The 17,988-nt window shown below is 58.5% G+C and overlaps 2 protein-coding genes across 4 annotated transcripts; one reads left to right on the forward strand and one right to left on the reverse strand.

Annotated features, from left to right (window-relative positions):
- Nucleotides 1–3,227: 3,227 nt before the first annotated feature.
- Nucleotides 3,228–14,384, reverse strand: TEPSIN (TEPSIN adaptor related protein complex 4 accessory protein). 3 transcript variants are annotated; one of them, XM_068531327.1, is made up of 13 exons: nucleotides 14,321–14,384; nucleotides 12,337–12,409; nucleotides 11,938–12,029; nucleotides 11,676–11,769; nucleotides 9,459–9,526; nucleotides 9,196–9,274; nucleotides 9,001–9,072; nucleotides 7,986–8,189; nucleotides 6,825–7,002; nucleotides 6,571–6,684; nucleotides 6,367–6,445; nucleotides 6,076–6,210; nucleotides 3,228–5,097 (listed from the first exon to the last, which is right to left on the reverse strand). In XM_068531327.1, exons 1-13 carry the CDS (start codon nucleotides 14,366–14,368, stop codon nucleotides 4,537–4,539), a joined length of 1,797 nt encoding a protein of 598 aa, XP_068387428.1. In that variant the 5' UTR covers nucleotides 14,369–14,384; the 3' UTR covers nucleotides 3,228–4,536. The 3 variants fall into 3 exon arrangements, with proteins under 3 accessions (XP_068387428.1, XP_068387427.1, XP_068387426.1); XM_068531326.1 differs by lacking the exon at nucleotides 14,321–14,384 and having other exon boundaries at nucleotides 8,079–8,189; nucleotides 12,337–13,056; XM_068531325.1 differs by lacking the exon at nucleotides 14,321–14,384 and having other exon boundaries at nucleotides 12,337–13,056.
- Nucleotides 14,385–14,680: 296 nt separating this feature from the next.
- On the forward strand, nucleotides 14,681–17,296 carry NDUFAF8 (NADH:ubiquinone oxidoreductase complex assembly factor 8). The gene is made up of 3 exons (XM_068530717.1): nucleotides 14,681–14,820; nucleotides 14,975–15,085; nucleotides 17,040–17,296. Exons 1-3 carry the CDS (start codon nucleotides 14,737–14,739, stop codon nucleotides 17,067–17,069), a joined length of 225 nt encoding a protein of 74 aa, XP_068386818.1. The 5' UTR covers nucleotides 14,681–14,736; the 3' UTR covers nucleotides 17,070–17,296.
- The last annotated feature ends 692 nt before the right edge of the window (nucleotides 17,297–17,988 follow it).

The following is a 17,988-nucleotide window of genomic DNA, read 5'->3' on the forward strand; positions in this document are numbered from 1 at the left end:
TCCTTTCTCCATTGAATTACCTTGACACCTGTGAAAAACCAATTGACCATATCTGTGTGGGTCTGTTTCTGGACTGTCTGTACTGGTCCATTGATCTGTGTCTGAACTTTCACCCATCTCACACTTCAAATCAGGTACTGTGAGCCTTCTGTGTTCTTTTTCAAAAATCACCTTAGCTATTCTAATTGCTTTGACTTTGGCTGTAGCTTTTAGGATCAGCTTGTCTCCATTTACAAAAAAATCCAGGGGGAGTTTGATGGGGATTATGTTAAATCTATAGATCAATCTGGGGAGAATTGACATCTTAACAGTAAAATTTTCCAATCATGAACATGGTATAGCTCTCCATTTATGTAGGTCTTCATTGATTTCCTTCATCAGTCTTTTGTATTTTTCATCATACAGAGCCTACATATATTTTTTAGATTTGTACCTAATTATTTCATTTTTCAGATGCTATCATAACTAATAGTGGGTTTTTTTGTTTTTTTAAAATAAATTTATTTTATTTATTTTTATTTTTGGCTGTGTTGGGTCTTCGTTGCTACGTGCAGGCTTTCTCTAGTTGCAGCGAGCAGGGGCTACTCTTCCTTGCGGTGCACGGGCTTCTCATTGCGGTGGCTTCTCTTGTGGAGCACGGGCTCTAGGTACGTGGGCTTCAGTAGTTGTGGCGCGTGGGCTTAGTTGCTCCGTGGCGTGTGGGATCTTCCCGGACCAGGGCTTGAACCCATGTCCCCTGAATTGGCAGGTGGATTCCTAACTACTGCACCACCAGGGAAGCCCTATCATAAATAACAGTTTTTTAAATGTCAATTTCCAATTGTTTATCACCAGTATACGAAAATACAGTTCATGGTATAATTTACTCTGTAGCCTGTGTTCTTGCTAAACTCATTTATTAGTTTTAGGGTTTTGTGTAGATTCCACGTGATTTTCTACATAGACAATTACGCTCTCTGTGAATAGAAACAGTTTTATTTCCCCCTTTCCAATGTGTTTGCCTTTTGATTTTTTCTTGTTTTATTTTGTGGCTGGAGCTTCCAGGACAATGCTAAACAGAAGTGATGAGTGCGGACAACCTGGCCTTGTTCCCAGTCTTAGGGGGAAAACATCCGGTCCTTTGCCATTAAGTATGGTGTTAGCCGTGGGATTTTTGTAGATACCCTTTACCAGGTGAAAGAAATTGTTATATTTCTAGTTTGCTGAGTTTTTTTAAAAATCATGAATGAATGTTGAATTTTATCTCTTGCTATTTCTGTGTAAAATGATAATGTGATTCTTTCTCCTTTAGTGTGTTAATATGATGAATTGCACTGATCGATTTTCAGATGTTGAACCAGCCTTCCTTCCCCAGGAAAAACTCCACTTATTGTGATGTATTACTTTTTGTATATTGCTGGATTTGTTTCGCTAATTTTATTTTTTTTAATTAATTTATTTATTTTTATTTTTTGGCTGCAGTGGGTCTTCGTTGCTGCGCGTGGGCTTTCTCTAGTTGCATAAAGCAGGGGTTATTCTTCGTTGTGGTGCGCGGGCTTCTCATTGCGGTGGCTTCTCTTGTTGCGGAGCACAGGCTCTAGGTACACAGGCTTCAGTAGTTGTGGCTTGCAGGCTCTAGAGCGTAGGCTCAGTAGCTGTGGCACACGGGCTTAATTGCTCCGTGGCATGTGGGATCCTGCTCTGCGGACCAGGGCTCGAACCCATGTCCCCTGCATTGGCAGACGGATCCTTAGCCAGTGCGCTACCAGGGAAGCCCAGTTTTGGTAATATTTTGTTGAGGATTTTTATTTTTAATCTATGTTGATGAAGGAGATTGGTCTGTAGTTCTCTAGACCAAGCGTACATGGAACATTCACCAAGATAGACTATATTCTGGGCCACTAAACAAACTTTAACAAAAGTTTGAAATCTTTAACAATATAATGGAAGTCTCACAAAATATGTTCTCTTACATCAGAGTTAAAAGTAGTAATAACAGAAAAACACATTTTAAAATAATCCATCAGACAAAAAGGAAGTCTTATGGGAAATTAGAAAATATTTTGAACTGAATAAAAATAAAATGTACCAAAATTCATGGGATGCAGCTAAAGCAGTGTCTAGAGGAAAACGTGCAGGATTCCATGCTCCCAATGCAGGGGGCCCAAGTTCAATCCCTGGTCAGGGAACTAGATCCTGCATGCCGCAACTAAAAGAGCCCACATGCCTCAACCAAAGATTCTGCATGCCACAACTAAATATCCCACATGCCTCAACTAAAGATCCTGCATGCCACAACTTAAAAAAAAAAAAAAAGAGATTCCCACATGCTGCAACTAAGACCTGGTGCAGCCAAATAAATAAATATTTTTAAAACGTTTGTATCAGAAAAGAATAAAGTTCTCGAATCAATAATCTAAGCTTAAAAAAACTAGAGAAAAAAAAACCAGAACAAATGAAATAATAAAGAGCAAAAATCGATGAAATAGAAAACATAAAACTAGTAGAATAAAACCAAGTTAGTTCTTCGAAAAGGTCAGTAATATTAATAAACCTCTTATCAGACTAACCAAGAAAGGGGAAAAATTATCAGTAACAGAAATGAAGGTGGGACTCTATAGAAATTGAAAGAATAATGAAAAGTAGGCTAGAAAAACTCTATAGCTGGGGCTCCCCTGGTGGTGCAGTGGTTAAGAATCCGCCTGCCAACACAGGGAACACGGGTTTGAGCCCTGGTCCAGGAGGATCCCATTTGCCGCGGAGCAGCTAAGCCCGTGCGCCACAACTACTGAGCCTGCGCTCTAGAGCCCACGAGCCACAACTACTGAAGCCTGCGCACCTACAGCCCGTGCTCCGTGAGAGGCCACTGCAGTGACAGGCCTGCGCACCACAACAAGGAGTGGCCCCCGCTCACTGCAACTGGGGAAAGCCCACGTGCAGCAATGAAGACCAACGCAGCTTAAAAAAAAAAAAAAAAATTACTTAAGCTAGCCTATGAAGAAATAGAGAACCCAAATCGTCCCAAATCTACTTAAGAAATTGAACTTCATAGTTAAAAACCTTGCAATTTAGAAAATTACAGGACAAGATAATTCCACTGGGGAGTCCTTCCAAACATTTAAGGAAAATACACCTGTCCCTGCTTTTAGAAGTCTCTCCGTGTGCCCCTTAGGGCCATCTTCAAACACACACACACACACACACACACACAAAGATGGAAAATAAAAGAAAAAAGCAAACAGTGCAGCTTTGTGTGAACAGCAGTGTTTATGTAGGAGGTGTGACCCCAGGTCAACCCCAGTTCTTCCAAGAGTGACCACAGCCATTGCTCTGAGGTGGCTGTACAGTCTGCAGGCAGTGGTCATGGCAGGGGGGAGCTGACATGGGTCACACAGGGACCCGATGCTGGAAAGGGCCCCATCCTGCTGGACGAGAAGGTGTGACGCTGCTTAGTACACCCCCCCTACCCGCGCTGAGAGAGGGAGCTGAGCTCAAAGACCCAAGCAGTGGTTTCAAATCCACCCAAAAATCCTTGTTTCTGAGGTCAAGGCAGGCAGGGGTTTCCCCAGGGGACCCCGAGGTCAGCACTTGTAAGGCCCTGTGCCTGCCTGCTGCTATAGGAATTCAAGTCCAAATGGCCAGTCTCTGGCCAAGGAGACAGCGGGGACAGGGGGGGAATGACTGAGGTGGCCCTGCGGTCCTCCTCTCAGGATTGTCGTCTGGAAACAGCAGAAGCTCGGCTGGGGCCCGGGCCTGGGCTCAGCCTGCAGATGGGGCCTGTCTCCCCCCGGTACCCCTCTCTGTGTGCCCGTGAGGACCCTGGGGACTGAGGACAGTTCCAAGGGGCATCTGGTCTCTGAGCTCGGTCAGCAGGCCTTCCCTCCCACACCCTCCAGGCAGGCCACGCCATACCACCCACCCCACCGTCCTCCCTTAGGATCCCTCTGGCAAATGGGAAAAGCGGGCGGTGTACTCATCCTGCCAGACCAGATGGCTGTGAGGTGGGAGACCCGGCAGCCCAGGGCCCGCCAGCTGCCAGTCTCAGCGAGCACTCAGCTCCTCATTCTGTGCCCGTCCCGCCCTCCCTGTGTGTCCTGCGGGCTGCCTGGGGGGCTGCTCCTCGGCCATCACACCCACAGGGTGGGCTGTGGGGGGGGGGCCCTGCCCCCCAGCAGAAAAATGGGGAACCCACCTCAGGGACAAGGTTGGGGAGTAGCCCCCATGGGCAAGGACGACCCCTTCCAGCAGTGCCGGCCTGGCTCTGGCTGGTTCGTGGACTCCTGAAACATTATCTGTGTTTTACTGGTGGCTGTTCTCATCACTGGGTGGGCTGTCCACTCTGAGCTTGCCTGGCTGGGTGGCTGCCCGCACCAATGCCTCAGTGGGTGAGGGGAGGAGGCCAGAGGAGGGTGAGGCCGACTGCAGACACCTGAGGGGAGCCACTCTTTGGTGGGACACAGAGGCTGTGGGCACATGGGGACAGCACAAAGTCACAGGGTCCTAGGAGTCAGGGGCTGGGGGACACAGAGACTCTGCGAGTGGCCCAGGCTGACAAGATCATGAGTTTAAGAATGCGAAAGCTGATGGCTCAGAGCCGGAAGGTTCTTTTGCTGCCACTCTCTGTGACGGTGTCCAGGGAGCAGGGCAGGCTGGGAGGGGCTCTTCTGCAGCAGTCCCGGCCCCCACCAGGTGGGGACAGGCCACCAGTTCCATGCCAGCAAACAAGGAGTCACAGCTATCCCCGGGGCCCGGGTCAAGCTCTGGCCCTCCCTTTGCAGTGTCTGTGCCGAACGGGCCCCGCTCCGATCCAGCCCCCTGCTCTCTGGAACCTGCCAGTTTGGTCTTGGCCTCCCTGGCATCCGCATGGGCTGGAAGGGGGCAGCCGTCCAGGGAAGTCGGGGGCGCAGGGCCGGGCTGCAGCCCCGATGGGGGAGCAGTGTCCTTGGGCGAAAACAGAGCTGAACTCAGAGGCTGCAGGAAGGCCTGGCCCTCGGTGAAAGGCAGGGTGTCGGTCAGCAGGTCTGATGGGCCCACACGGGCGACTGCGGGGCCAGGCTCGGTTGGGGGCCTCCGGGCAGGGGGCCACTGTCGGCAGGAGGCTTCAAAGTGTCTCAGGATCTGAACGAGGGAAGAAGAGGGGAATCAGTGAGGGCTCCTATGCTCCTCCAGGAATCTCAGAGGACAGGGCCCTGCCGGTTCCCTCCTCAATGCCACCGCCCAGAGCAGGGGGCAGGGCCGCTAGCCACTCACAGCTGTCCTCGTGTCATTCCCCCAACTGCAGTGCTCCTGCTCCCCACCCGCTGTCACACAAATGGGCACTTTCCTGGCATCAAGCTGCCGTGTGACCTGCCAGAGCGGGAGAAGCCCCCCGGTCAGGTGCCACACGAGCACCTGACACACACGCGGAGAGAACAGACGTGTCTAAACCCCCTGGTCGTTCCCGCCTGCCAGACTCCTGGGTCCTTCCCAGGTTTTAGAAACACCACCGTGACATGCCCACAGTGTGTGTCGTGTGTGACAGGTTCGCCAGTGCTTTGAAGAAAGGCAGTTTAGGGACAGGTGACTAAGGATCTGAATCTTCAGCCACCACAGAGGAAACCAGAAGCCGAAGGATGCCAAGAGCGGGCGGAGATGCCGGGGCCTGGCTGCTGCCGAGGGGCCCCCAGCGAAGATTCCCGGGGGGCTCCCCACATTCATCAGTGGAAAGAGGACTCAGACGAACGGAACCCTTTCTGTCCTCCCGAAGCTGGGGATCTGGGAGCAGAGCTCAGACCCACGAGCTGTGACCCAGAGTGCAGAACAGAGGGATAGATGCATCCAAGCAGTCGAGGAGGGCTTCCCACAGGAGACGAGCCATGAGGGAGAACGAGTCGCCCGAAGGGCAGAGCTGCTGGGCAGAAGGGCAGGGGAGCATGGGGGTCCCAGGAACGGGAAGAGGCCAGGCCCCCGACCGCTGTTCTAAGGGCATGACCTGGCCCTCCTGTCCAGCAAGGGCAGGAGGGGCGGGTCTAGGGAAGGCAGTGGAGGGTGGGGGAGACGGTGTGGGGCTGCCGAGGCGTCCTGCGCCTGCTTCTCTGGGTTCCAGAGGCTGCCCACCTTGGTGGCCTTGTTGGTCACGGGTCCGGGGCTGCCCACGCTGAGCTCCTGCAGCCGAGGCCGGGCAAGGAGCAGGACTCGCTCCTGGGAGAGCAGGTCGGTGCACCCGAGGGAGGCGATGGCACCCAGGGCTCTCTGCAGGGCGGGCTTGACGTCAGCAGGGTCCACTCCCAGGGAGGTCTGTCTGACCAGCTCCCTCCCTCCTCTCGGCGCTCAGCCGAGCTGGGCGGTCCACCAGAATCCCGTGCTCACTCCCCCCTCACCCACCGCCGCCCCCGCTCCCCTCCTCACCATCTGCACGCGCTCGCTGGTTGCGCCCAGGTGGCGGATGAGCAGCTCCAGCACGGCCTCACAGTTGAGGAGTCCACACCTGCGTGAAGGGGGCACCGGGCAGTGGGGCTGGGCCGGCAGAGCAAGAGGGGGGCGGTGTGCAGAGCCAGGGCGAGGGGCGGGGGGGCGCAGGGCTGGGGAGCCTGCAGTGGGTCAGGGGCTCACTCTTTGACGAAGTGCTGCACCTCCTCTCGGCTCAGGAAGCAGTGCGGCCCCCGTGTCACGGCCCGGACCAGGCTCAGCTCCTGCTGGCAGTCACCCAGGGTCACGGCCTCGACCCTGTCGGGGGCACGCAGGTCAGGAAAGAGGGTGGGCTCCACCCATGCCAGGAGGGGTGAAGCCTTTCTGGGTCAAGTCTCCCCCATCGGGGTAGGACCCCGGAGCAGGGCAGGGAGGGGTGCCCTGGGGTGCTGGCTCACCTTTCTGCCAGGTCGCTGGGTGCCCGGCTGGCCCCTGAGGGGCTGTCACTGCCCGACGGACTACCTGAGTCTGAGGCCTTGCCCAGGTCGTCATTCTCCTGGGAAGAATCCTGAGAGTTTGGGCTGCTGTCCAGCTCATCCCAGCCGCCTCCGGCCTGCCCAGGCTGGTGTCTCATGGCTGGAAGAAACAGTGACCAAGGGTAAGACTTTTGCGGGCCTCAGATTGGCCCCATGTCCGTCTTCCCGGGAGCCCTAGACGGGGAGACCCAGGGAAGGGCCTGGGGGCTGGGTCCCGAGATGTGGACAGGGCGGCCGCCTGGGCTCCTGCTCCAGGAAACACCAGGCGAGAGGAGACGGGGCAGAATGGGGCACATTCTGACTCAGGACCAGGGTGGGGGTCCCGCATGGGACACGCCCGGCCTGGAAAATGCAGGAAGCAGCGCCAGGCACCAGAGGCCAGGCGGGAGGCAGGACGCGCAGGGCAGCGGGCTGGGGCAGTGGGGCAGCGCCCAGGACAGCAGCTCTCAAATCCCAGTGAGCCCTGACATTCTTCCTTCGAGCGGGACAAATATGACAGCAGCTTCTGGGAAAGGCGGAGATCACAGACAGCTGCCCCTCCTTCCTTTCTTACAGCTCACCACTAGAACGCACGTGCCACGGAGCCGGGCCCCTGAGGAGGGCTTCCCTGTTGTCCCTGGGCCCTGATGGGCTGCACAGCCGCTTGAAAGCGCCGGGTGAACGCACAAGAGCTGGGGCTGGGCTCCCGTCCCAGCTCAAGTCCTGCTTCTGTGTCTGAGCAGCTGGGATCCTGGGCGGACCCCGCCTTCTTGTGGGGCCGTACCACCCAAGCTCCCACCCAGAGCACACTGACAGAGACGTCCAACAGTGTGGGGACAAGGTAGCCACCGCAGAGGCCCCAGGGAACTCGAGTCGCGTGCTCGGCTGGCTCTGCGGGGGTTCCCACGTGGCCAACGGAGCGTGCTGGCTCTGAGAGATGCCGTGGGACCGGCAGGGTGTGGCTCGTACCCCCTCCCACCATGGGTGGGCTGCTTTCTTCCTCCTCCCCCATCAGCTCCGGCCTGGCCCGAACAGGTGACAGGAAGCCCAGGGCCCTGGGAGGGGGAAGCCAGACACCCCCAGGGGAGGAGTCTCGCTGGATACCTCGGGCACCTGGGCCGGCCCTGGGGAGAGGGTTCCCGGGGGTTGGGGGGCCGAGGCTGGCTGAAGGTGTCACAGCCGGCTGGTAGACGTCACCTCGCAGAAGGGACCTCTGAGAGCTGGGGCTCTCAGGCCCAGGGCGCATGGCGCTGGCCACCACCTCTGCGGCCTTCTGGATGGTGGACAGGAAGGCTTCTCCCGCAGAGCCTGCACCAGAGACAGAGAGGAGACGGCACAGCCCCTCTCAGTCCTGCCCCGTTTTCCCAGGATGAGGTACCCCTGGCTGCTCCCCACCCAGGACTCGGGAGCAGGACACAAGCTGCAGTCACAGAGCAGAGGCCGTGTGGAGGGACAGGGTCCTTCCGGAAGCTTCTGTGGTGAATTCACTTCAGTGCATCCTGGCCCCGAGGAACCTGGACGCTCGGCAGCTTACAGCAAAGCTGTGCTGCTGGGCCCCCTGGGTCCCCGCCTCGGAGCCGGGGGCCACCTAAGGTGCTTGTCCTGAGAACCACAATCTCCGTGGCCGCTTAAGGAGTGCTCACATCCAGGGCTGGAGGGCCTACCCACGTGAGTGCCCCATGGAGGGTGATCCGGTGGTCACCCCCAAATTAGGAACGGGCGGGGCCTCTGAGACAGACCCCCTTTAGGAATCAGAAGTGCCAGGGAACTGGGAGCCATGACCAGACAGTCAGCACAACAGCTTGACACGGCCCAGAGCCCATGAGAGGCTCACGTGGCCCTGCTGGGGCCTCAGGCTCTCCCAGCAAGCAGGGCCGGCACTGGGCCTGCTCTAAATCACCTCTGTCACAGCCAGGACCACCACCCTCTGCCCTTGGCTCCTTGAAGGAGCCAGCGCTGGGGGCCCGAGTGCAAGGCTGACCCTCAGCCTGGCTTCTCACCTGTCGGTTAAACAGAGCGGCTGCACGTGCCCTGCCGCCCCAGGGTGGGAGGGAAGTCAGTCGGGGGCGCACGGGCCCCGCCCACCCCGCGCCCGGCCCCTCATCCCCACAGCACTCACCTGTGTGGCCCCGTTCCTTGCTGTAGCCGAAGCCCTGTAGGGCGCTCTGGGGCCTGGACTGGGAGCCCATGCCTGCGGGGAGGTCCACGTCACCAGCAGCGGGGACCCGCACCCTCAGCCCCGGATACTCAGGGGAGGAGGCCGTGAGCCCCCGCAGAGTGGAACCCGGTGATGGGGCTGGACGTACTTGCATACCTGCTGGAGGCAGGGCCCTGGGCGGCTGGGAGGGAGGCAGAGGTGACAAGGCGTCCGAGAACAAGGCAGCCCCCAAGTCCTAGGCAGAGGCAGAGGACACTCAGCACCGCCACACGCCCGCTGTCCTCGCGCCCACCCCTCTGCTCTGCACCCCTGCCCCCTTCTCCTCTGAGGGCCACACACAGGAGCTCCCGTCCCGCAGCAGGAGTGGAACCAGAGTCCCAGGCGGGAAAAGCAGGGAGAGACCTGGGTCCTGGGCTCACCTGGGCGGCCGCCCGCACCTTCTGGTACAAGCTGTTCCCGTGGAGAGGATCCGGGGGTCCCGTGAAAACTGCGGGACGGAGGCAGAGGGGAGCAGAGCTGAGCTGGGCTATGCCAACCACCCCGAGGGGCCCAGCCTCAAAGCCCACCCCCGACACAGGTGGTGAGCCTCGGCCCCGCCCAGCCCCCCATGAAGCCCTTGCTCAGCACCACCCCCCAAGTCCCTGGGGGCTTCCTAAAGCACAGATGCACCACCGTCCCCAGGCCTGAGGTGGCTGTGCCCTCACAACCCCTCGGCTCCCCCTCGCCCACACCCACAGCGGCGAGGCTGCAATCCAAACTCCAGAACATCATGGGCTGCATCGCTCCCTGACCCCACTGCCGCCCCTCGCCTGAGCTCCTGCACCCGCGGCCTAACTGCCTCCCCTCAACCCCTTCTCCACCCAGAGGCAACCAGAGGAGGCTCTTGTCCAATTCAAAACACTTAGAGCTTCCAGGGGCTCAAAGATGATAAAACTCAAGTTCCTTATCACGCCTGAAAAGTCTCCTGCTCACAAAACTTCAGATGTGGTAAATCAAATGAGCTTAAATCTCATTAAACCACTCCGGGCTCTCCCTGCCGCAGGGCCCTTGCACTAGCTAGAGAACACCCTTATGCCTGGCTCCACCTCATCCTTTCAGAGCTGAGAGGAAGAGCGGGGCCTCTCTGTTTCCTCTGTCCAAACACATCTCACTTTTCACCCATCTGGTGCTGTCTCCACCCTGGCAGGCCAGCCCCGGGGTGTGCAGACCACGGCCCTGCAACCAGGTAGGGCGGGCACCTACCTGCTGTCGTGCCACAGCTCCCACCCTCCCTGTGGGGCCCAAGCCTCGGATCGCAGGGGACCCCCCGCCTGGCCCCCAAAGTAGGGCCGTCCTCTCTGTGCACCCTTCCTGCTCCCAGCACCATCTCTTCTCACAGCCTGTGCAGGCCTAGCTGGGCACCCGTCCTCTGGGGGCAGTGCTCAGAGCTCAAGAGATTTTGGTGCCAACAGAAAACCACGGTCTGCTGTCCCCGTTCTGCTTCATCTACCCTCTTTGGAGACCAGGATAGAGGTGACGTCTGGCACCAGCCATGGTCACATGAGCTGCCCAGCGGGACAGACCCATTCTGACCAGCTGGCTGGTGAGTATGAACCAGTCGTGCTGCTTCAGTGCACAAGCTCCAGGGAGCTAAGCTGTGACAAGTGCACCCTCAGCCCCCTGGACGCCTCTGGGCATCTGCTGAGTCATGGTCTGTGCCCACTCCAAGGCCATTCCCTGTCTCCAAGGCGCTGGCATAGTGGCCCAGGGCCCACGGGCAGCCCAGCCCCACCCTGGCCTCAGTCCTGCCTGCAGTAAAGGGGGGACAGTGGATCTGGGGTGCGGGTGGGATAAGTCCCAGCACCTGGCGGGTGGGACTCACTCGCTAACTGCTGAGGGTCTCCTACAAGCAAGCAGTGGCCAAGGGACTCAGCCCCTCCATGGCACTGCCCTCTCAGGGACAGCTTGGCGGGGTGAGTTCTTGCCTGAACACCAAGGCCTTCCTGTTCAGTTCGCCCCACCTGAGGAGAAGACCTCAGGCCACGTCCCCACAAGTCCTTGTTAACAAGAGATGAGAGACGCACGGACACCTCCGGCCTGGGGGCGAGTGAGGGATGGGGCTCCACCCCAGACCCACCTGTCGCCTGGATCACGACAGGCCAGAGCCCCACCTCTCCCGACGGCCTCACCAGTCCCGTCCTCCCACAGCCCTTCCAAGAGCGGAAGGCTTACTAGGGCCCTGAGGAGCAGCCCTGGGGAGAAGAGAGAGCCCGTGGCAGGGACGGCAGTGCAGACGCTTGCCGAGCGCCCACCGTGTGCAGGGCACAAGGACAGGAAAGGTCCAGGCCGCAAGGGCCTGGCAGGGCTCACGGACAGACACCAGTCATTCTGCACAGCGCGGTGAACACAGGGGAGGAGCAGGGGGCTAAGCGCAGGGAGGGCTTGGAGGAGCCCCCAGCGGAGCTGGCCTGGCCCTGCGGGGAGGAGGGAGGGTCCTGCACGGAGGTGCTGACAGCAGAGGACAGGGTGGGCGGGGCACAGGGTGGGGAGCATGAGTAAGGGGTGGGGAAGCGGGGGCCCGGGTTAAGGGATCTGGCCAAGACCTGCCCTGGCCACCCTCCTCCCTGCACCTCCGTTGGGCTGTGCCGGCGCTGTACCTGCAGCTTCCTGGATGAAGGCGGGGTTGCGCTTAAGGATGAGCAGGAAGGACGAGGAGCCATGACCACACAGGTGCAGCATGATCTTCAGTACCTGGGGGAGCAGGCACGTGGGGCAGAGCGGGGCCCAAAGAGTGGCACCCCTCCCGACACAGCCACCCGCGCCCCCGGCTCATCCCTCCCCTCCAGCCTCACCACCGGGGGCAGGACTGGGCCCTAAACTAACCCCCAGGAGGGTCTGTGGAGCCGCTCACGGACTCACCTTGAGCTTCACGCGGCCAGAGCCGCTCTGCAGACGGCTCAGCAGGTACTCCAGGAGGCACTGGCTGCTGCCCAGGGACTCGTGGGAGATCTCTGGGAGGCGCTCGGTTAGGGAAGGGGCGAGCTGACCCGGGGCCGCACAAGGCCGCTGGCCTGGGAGAGAAGCCAGGCCTTCCTGCCATCACGCTCCTTAGTGTGTCCCCGCAACAGGCGCCCACCCCAGGCCCTGGTTTCAGGAGCATCGGGCTTCTAGGGTCTCCTGAGCCCTGTGTCATCAGTAGTGTGACTTTCAGAGCCTGCTCACACCCAGCTACTATGGTAAAGGAGCCGTGGCCCGCTCAGGGTAGGAGCCCAGGAACCCTGCTCCAGGGCCCCCACATGTGTCCACAAGGAAGGATACTGGTGATCTCCTCAAACAGGTAGCCTGGACACGGGACGTCGTCATCCGACGTTCCCTTCAGGAGAATCGGGAGCTGAAAGGGAGGGAGAGCCCTGCCCACAGTGAGTGGCCATGCACACAGGGGGCCCCCGGCCACCAAAGGGGCCACCCATTCCTGAGAGGGGCCACAGGAGCCCTCGTTCTCGGGGCTCCTGGGGGTACCAGTCTCCACACATCTCGTTGTTGGCATGCCACAGGGTGAGGGGACCCAGAGAGGACAGCTATGGTCCTACTGGCCACAGGAAGCCTGCAGGAGCCCCCCCTTGTGGAGGTCAGGATGAACACCTGGGAAGAGGAAATGGGTGGTGGTCTCCATGGTAACAGGCCCTCTGGGTCAGGATTCGGCATGGGCCCCAGACCCCTATGCTTACAGCTGCACAACTTAAAACCACCTTTAGTTTACCTACTTACTGACTGGCAAAAAAAAAAAAAAAAGAAAAAGCCCTTGGGGTCAGCCCCCTTCCCACTTCCCACACAGGGCACTGGGAAGATTGCATTTTTCCAGAACACAAATCAGCAAAGTGACATAACCATTCAGCCTGACCGACCCACAGCTCCACTTCTATGAAGGGACTCCACGGAAACAACCCAAAGCAAGAACAACCAACTTAGTTGTGTGTCTCACGTTTACCTGTCAGCACAAACGCCTTTACATTAAGAGCTGACTCAGCACAAAGACGTATACCTTATAGGGATAAAAACCAGAAACACCCGTTCCACAACATTGAACATCTGGGGGGGTACGAGCCTCAGTGTAGACAGACTTCAGGTGCACTCCATGAGGCGCTGGCCACAGAAACGGTTTGCCTGAATGTCGCATGAGGCTGTGTGTACACACTGCTTAGTTATTTGTCCACCAAGACCCAGAGGGGAGCTGGCAAGGTCTGCAGAACTGTAGAATGTTTGGCACGTAGCGAAATCTCTGCTCAAAGAGAACTGACTGGGCTTCTGGCAGCACGAGGGTGAACCTGGCATCCCCCCACCCCCATCCCCACCGCCTGCCTGAGGAAGCTCGAGGTGCCAGGAGAATTTACTGTTCATTCTGGCCTATACCTGGTGACAGACCCCAACCTCCCTTTCTTGACCTTGGACATTGGGCTGGTTCAGGGTCATTTCAGGAGCATTTTCTAAGAAGAACCTACAATTGTGAACACGGACCTCCTACAACTCGGGAGTATCTTTCTCAAGGACGTGAAGGCCACTCCTCGAAATGTAACCACCAGGAAGGACAGGGCCTGTCTCCCAGTCGCTACGGGACGATGGGATCCTAGCTTCTGTAACCACCAGCTATCAGCACAGCAGCCGGTATCCCGTGGACACTGCCCAACTGCCTATAATTTTTCACTTGAGCTCCACCCCTCCCTCCTTCTGTCCTGAAAACTCTCAGTCCTCTTTGCACAATTTGGAGTGGAGCTCAGGGCTTCCCCCACTGCCTGAGCCACTGAATAAAAGGTTTTCCCGTTTCCCGGACCAGTGTCTGGTTGTGTTTATCTTGGACAGAATTTGGGGTCACTACATTTCCTTTCCTGTAAGGCTATTGATATTTTAAGTTGGGTAAGAAAACAGAAATTGGGGTCCCACAGCTCTCTTCTCCAACTTGGATTTTGTTCAAGGGGGTTCTCACTGTCCCCAGTGGACCTGACAAACGGGTGGCCTGACCTGCCCCCTCGACGTACGTGCTGTGGGGTCCCCCAGCTTTGGGAGGGGCCGAAGAGTAGGAGGGGAGAGGAGGAGGGGTCTGGGGTGTAGGAGGGGACGGCAGGGGCTGGAAAAGAGGAGAGAGAACAAGTGGGAGGGGCCGGGGGACGCCGAGCTCAGGAGCAACTGGAGAGCCCGGAGCGCAGGGACGCCACGAGGGTCGAGCGGAGCCAGGGAGGCGGCCGGCTCGGGCCAGGGGCGAGGCCAGGAGGCGGCGCGCGGCGGGGCCGGGGCCCCCCGCACTCACCCGGTGCAGGAAGCTCAGGCGGTCCCGCAGCGGCACCGTGGCCGCCATGGTGCCGGTCACCTTCCGGCCCCGCCCAGCTCCCGCCAGGCCCGAGCCCCTTCCAATAACTGCGCGGGTCTGACCCCGCTGGCCAATCACTCGCGTGAGGCGGGCCCTGCGGCTGACTTCGGGAAACAATTTGCACGTGAACCAATCCAAAGTCCAAGGACAAAGACAGACGAAACCGCGAGCCAATTGCAAGGCTCTGGAACACCAGGAGCGGTTCCGGAGGAGAGGCGGAGGCGAGGGCTGAAGCCTGGCCAATGACAAAGCGCAAGAAAGGTTGTGGGCGGAAGCGCCGACCTATCAAGCTGTTGGGCGCCGGAAGAGGCTGGACCTAAGATGGCGGCGCCCACGGGTGCCAGGAAGAGCTGCTCATGTCGGGGAACGGAGCGGTGTGGGGTCGCGTGCGAAGCCGCCTCCGCGCCTTCCCCGATCGCCTGGCGGCCTGTGGGGCCGAGGTGCGGAGCCGTCAGGCGGGGCAGGAAGGGCCGCGCGGGGCGGGGTGCGGGCTGGCGGGGTGGTGGTGACTGGGGAGCGGCGGCGGGGTCTGCCCGGGTGACTGGCGGGCGTGGGGGCCGCCGCGACCCTCGCTCGTCCCCGTCCCGCCCCCAGGCCGCGGCCTACGGCAGGTGCGTGCAGGCGTCCATGGCCCCGGGCGGCCGCTTGAGAAAGGATCTGTGCGCGCAGGAGTTCGAGGCCTTACGGAGCTGCTTCGTTGCCGCGGTAGGTGGGCGCCGGCCCCGCCCGGGGAACAGACCCTGGGAGGCTGGGACCCACGTGCCCGCGCGGGACCTCCGGCTTCCTTTCCTTCTGGGTGCGGTGCTGGGCGCCAGCAAGTGCTTCAGACGCGGCACACCCTCCATCAGCCGGTGCGACCCCCGGCGCCACGGAGCTCGCGTGCCCGTGTCCGTCAGGTTGGGGGAACACCACTCTCAACGTGTACCCGCCAGTGCCTAGTAACCCTTTGCGGGACTGTTGCTGGTGGGGGGTCCCGGCCCCTGCTGTCTTAGTTTCTCTGTGTTTAGGACCCCACGTGTGTGCTGTGCGTGGGCAGTTACAACCGGGCACCCCCGACCCCCCCCCCCTTCCTTTCGACTACCCCATTGCACAGAGGGTGAAAGGAGAAAAAGCGAGTGTATCTTAGGTTTGTTGTCATGACCAAGGTTACAGAGGCTGAGAAGTCCCCCACCCAGCCGCGCTGGTTGGTTCTCACTGGCGCAGAAGCGGGGTGTGGTGACAACAGTGTGTTCCTTCTCTTGGCTCTGGACTCAGTTCTGCCTCTAACCGTTCCGTAGCAGGTGGTTTCTGTTTCTGAGCTGTGGCGTTTTCTGATCCTCATCTGATCAAATGCTATGCCAGTGAAAATAGGCACTGTGCACAAGTAAAGATTTATGGTGTTGTGTTTATGCATTTATTATAAAGGATGGGGAGGAAGTAGGGTTGGAAGAGACCCACACCTGACCAAGGGAGAGGAGCTCTCTGGGGAACCGAGATGGGAGTTCCAGTCTCTCAAGAGGAGGGTGTGGAGACTGCCTGTAATGAGGCTTTAACACAGGGTTTTGAGCTGGTGCCCAAGGTGTCACGGCCTTGGGTGCCTCTCACTCAGTGGGTCTGGGGTGGGCCACGATGCCAGTGGTCAGCTCTGCTCGCCAGAGCTGCTGATCTCGAGAACTGGACCCGAGAGGGGGCAGTTGGGTCAGCCTGGCAGAATTCAGGGAATCCAAGGATGTTCCAGGATGGCTGAGAATGTGGGGGCTATCCCTCATTTCCTGGAGGGCTCAGAGAACTCCTTGCACCTTCCTTGCCATCATTGTGGCTGGGACGTGTGACCTCAGCCCTTGTCACCAACCTCTGATCCGGCGTGTGCCCTTCACCCAAGCTGCATGTGTTCCTTGGACTTGCTTCCTGCCTCTTGGCAGCTTCCCTGCTTTACTTAGAGTGTTCCCTCGGGGAGGGGACAAACCTTCATTCTGTGGTCGCTGGTTGGAAGGATTCACATGTGAGATAAAGATCACACACTTCTGGCCACGCTAGGCTTTTCTCTACCGCCTGTGGTTAGTCAGGAATCACCCATTACAGGTATCTGGTCATCTGTGATTCCTTACGCTCCTTTGCCTCTGTCACGTTGTCCTGCCCCTGGGAGCATGTCGCTGCCTCTCGTGCCATTTTCCGCTGAGGGTGACCTAACTGCAGGCCCTGGGCACTGGAAGCTCAGAACAGGGAACCTGGGGGTTTCTCACCTAAGAACACAAGCCGGTGAACCCATTTTTGCCCACTCTGCTTGGACCCTGAGACTCCACGGGGCTGAACGAGGAGGCAGAGGGCTCTGGGCGCCACTTGCAGCTCCGTCCCTGGGAGCCCTGTCCCTAGGCAAGTGTTTCAGCCTCTCTGACCTCAGAGTTTCCTCTAGAAGGGGGAAAACTAAACGTAACTCGTTGGTGGCCCTGCACAGTGCCTGGCACAGGTGGGCATGGCTTTGAGGCCACAGAGCAGGTTGAGCTCCGTGGCCTGTGGAGGTGGGAGCAGAGACCCAGCCCCAGGGGCCCCCTGCTGCACATCCACGGCCAGGCTCTTTGTAAGTTATTTGCCAGAAGATGGCATTTGGTGTGGTAGTTTTCTTACTTTAGAGCCACGTCTAACTTGAAAACCCATTCAGACAAAGAACTTTCTCTTCCAGGCCAAGAAGACCCTGACAGGAGGCCGTTAGGAAGGACTGCGAGCTCCACTCCACGTCCCCGTCCCTGGGTGTGTGGTACTGATGGCCCCGAGGGGCAAATGTCTAAAACCTCAAAAGCTCTTGGGGCTAAAAGGACTGGAAACACGTTAGGCGAGTGCGGGCAGAGGGGAATGGGTTTTCCAGCCTTGCTCACTTAAGGATTTGGGGGAGAATAAGATGCAGTGAACCCACAATAAAGACCAGATCAGATGCTGCAAGATCTATTTTGTCGTCTGCAGGGTGAGCGCGTGGGCCATAGAACACCCTGCCTCTCGAGTCTCATTTTTTAAAGAATTCTCACCCAAGGCCTGTCGTCTGAGTCTAGCGAGGCCTCTAGAAGTAACTACCGATTTACAGCATGGACCAAAGAGAGAAGAGCGACACCATGAGGGAAAGGTCCCCGCTGTAGGAATCTGATACCGATGGTTTTTTCAGACTTGGAGAGGAAAAAAGGCGGGGGTTGCTCTTCCAGACTAAGGCATGAGTCGAGGGAGGGTCCGGTTTAGGAACCCAGTAGTGAGACCCTCCCCATGGGGTCGCCTCCCCACCCTTCTGCAGCCTCTGGAGTCCAAGCCCAAGCCCATCCCTGCCAGGCTCCTGCTGGCTCTGGTTCCGCCTGTCATCCTGAGATTAAGGTTAGGCCGCAGCAGCGCCCCTCCCAACCTGCACACGCGCAGTCCAGGGAGACCTGGCAGGACCCTGGTGCCATGGCCTGAAGATTCCAAGGTCCTGAGTACCGCCTGCTGGGCACGTGGGGACTGTGCTCCCAGAGCCCCCTCCCCGGGGTGTGGAGGTCACACTGTCCTCTGGCTCCATCCAGGCCCTGGTGTCCCAAAGCCTCGTGCCAGGGCACCCTCGCCCTGAGCCCTGGAGCTGTTTCCTCTTGTAAACGCTCCTCCAGAATCAGCCC

Source organism: Eschrichtius robustus, chromosome 20 (genome assembly GCF_028021215.1).
Source record: "Eschrichtius robustus isolate mEscRob2 chromosome 20, mEscRob2.pri, whole genome shotgun sequence".
NCBI lineage: Eukaryota > Metazoa > Chordata > Mammalia > Artiodactyla > Eschrichtiidae > Eschrichtius > Eschrichtius robustus.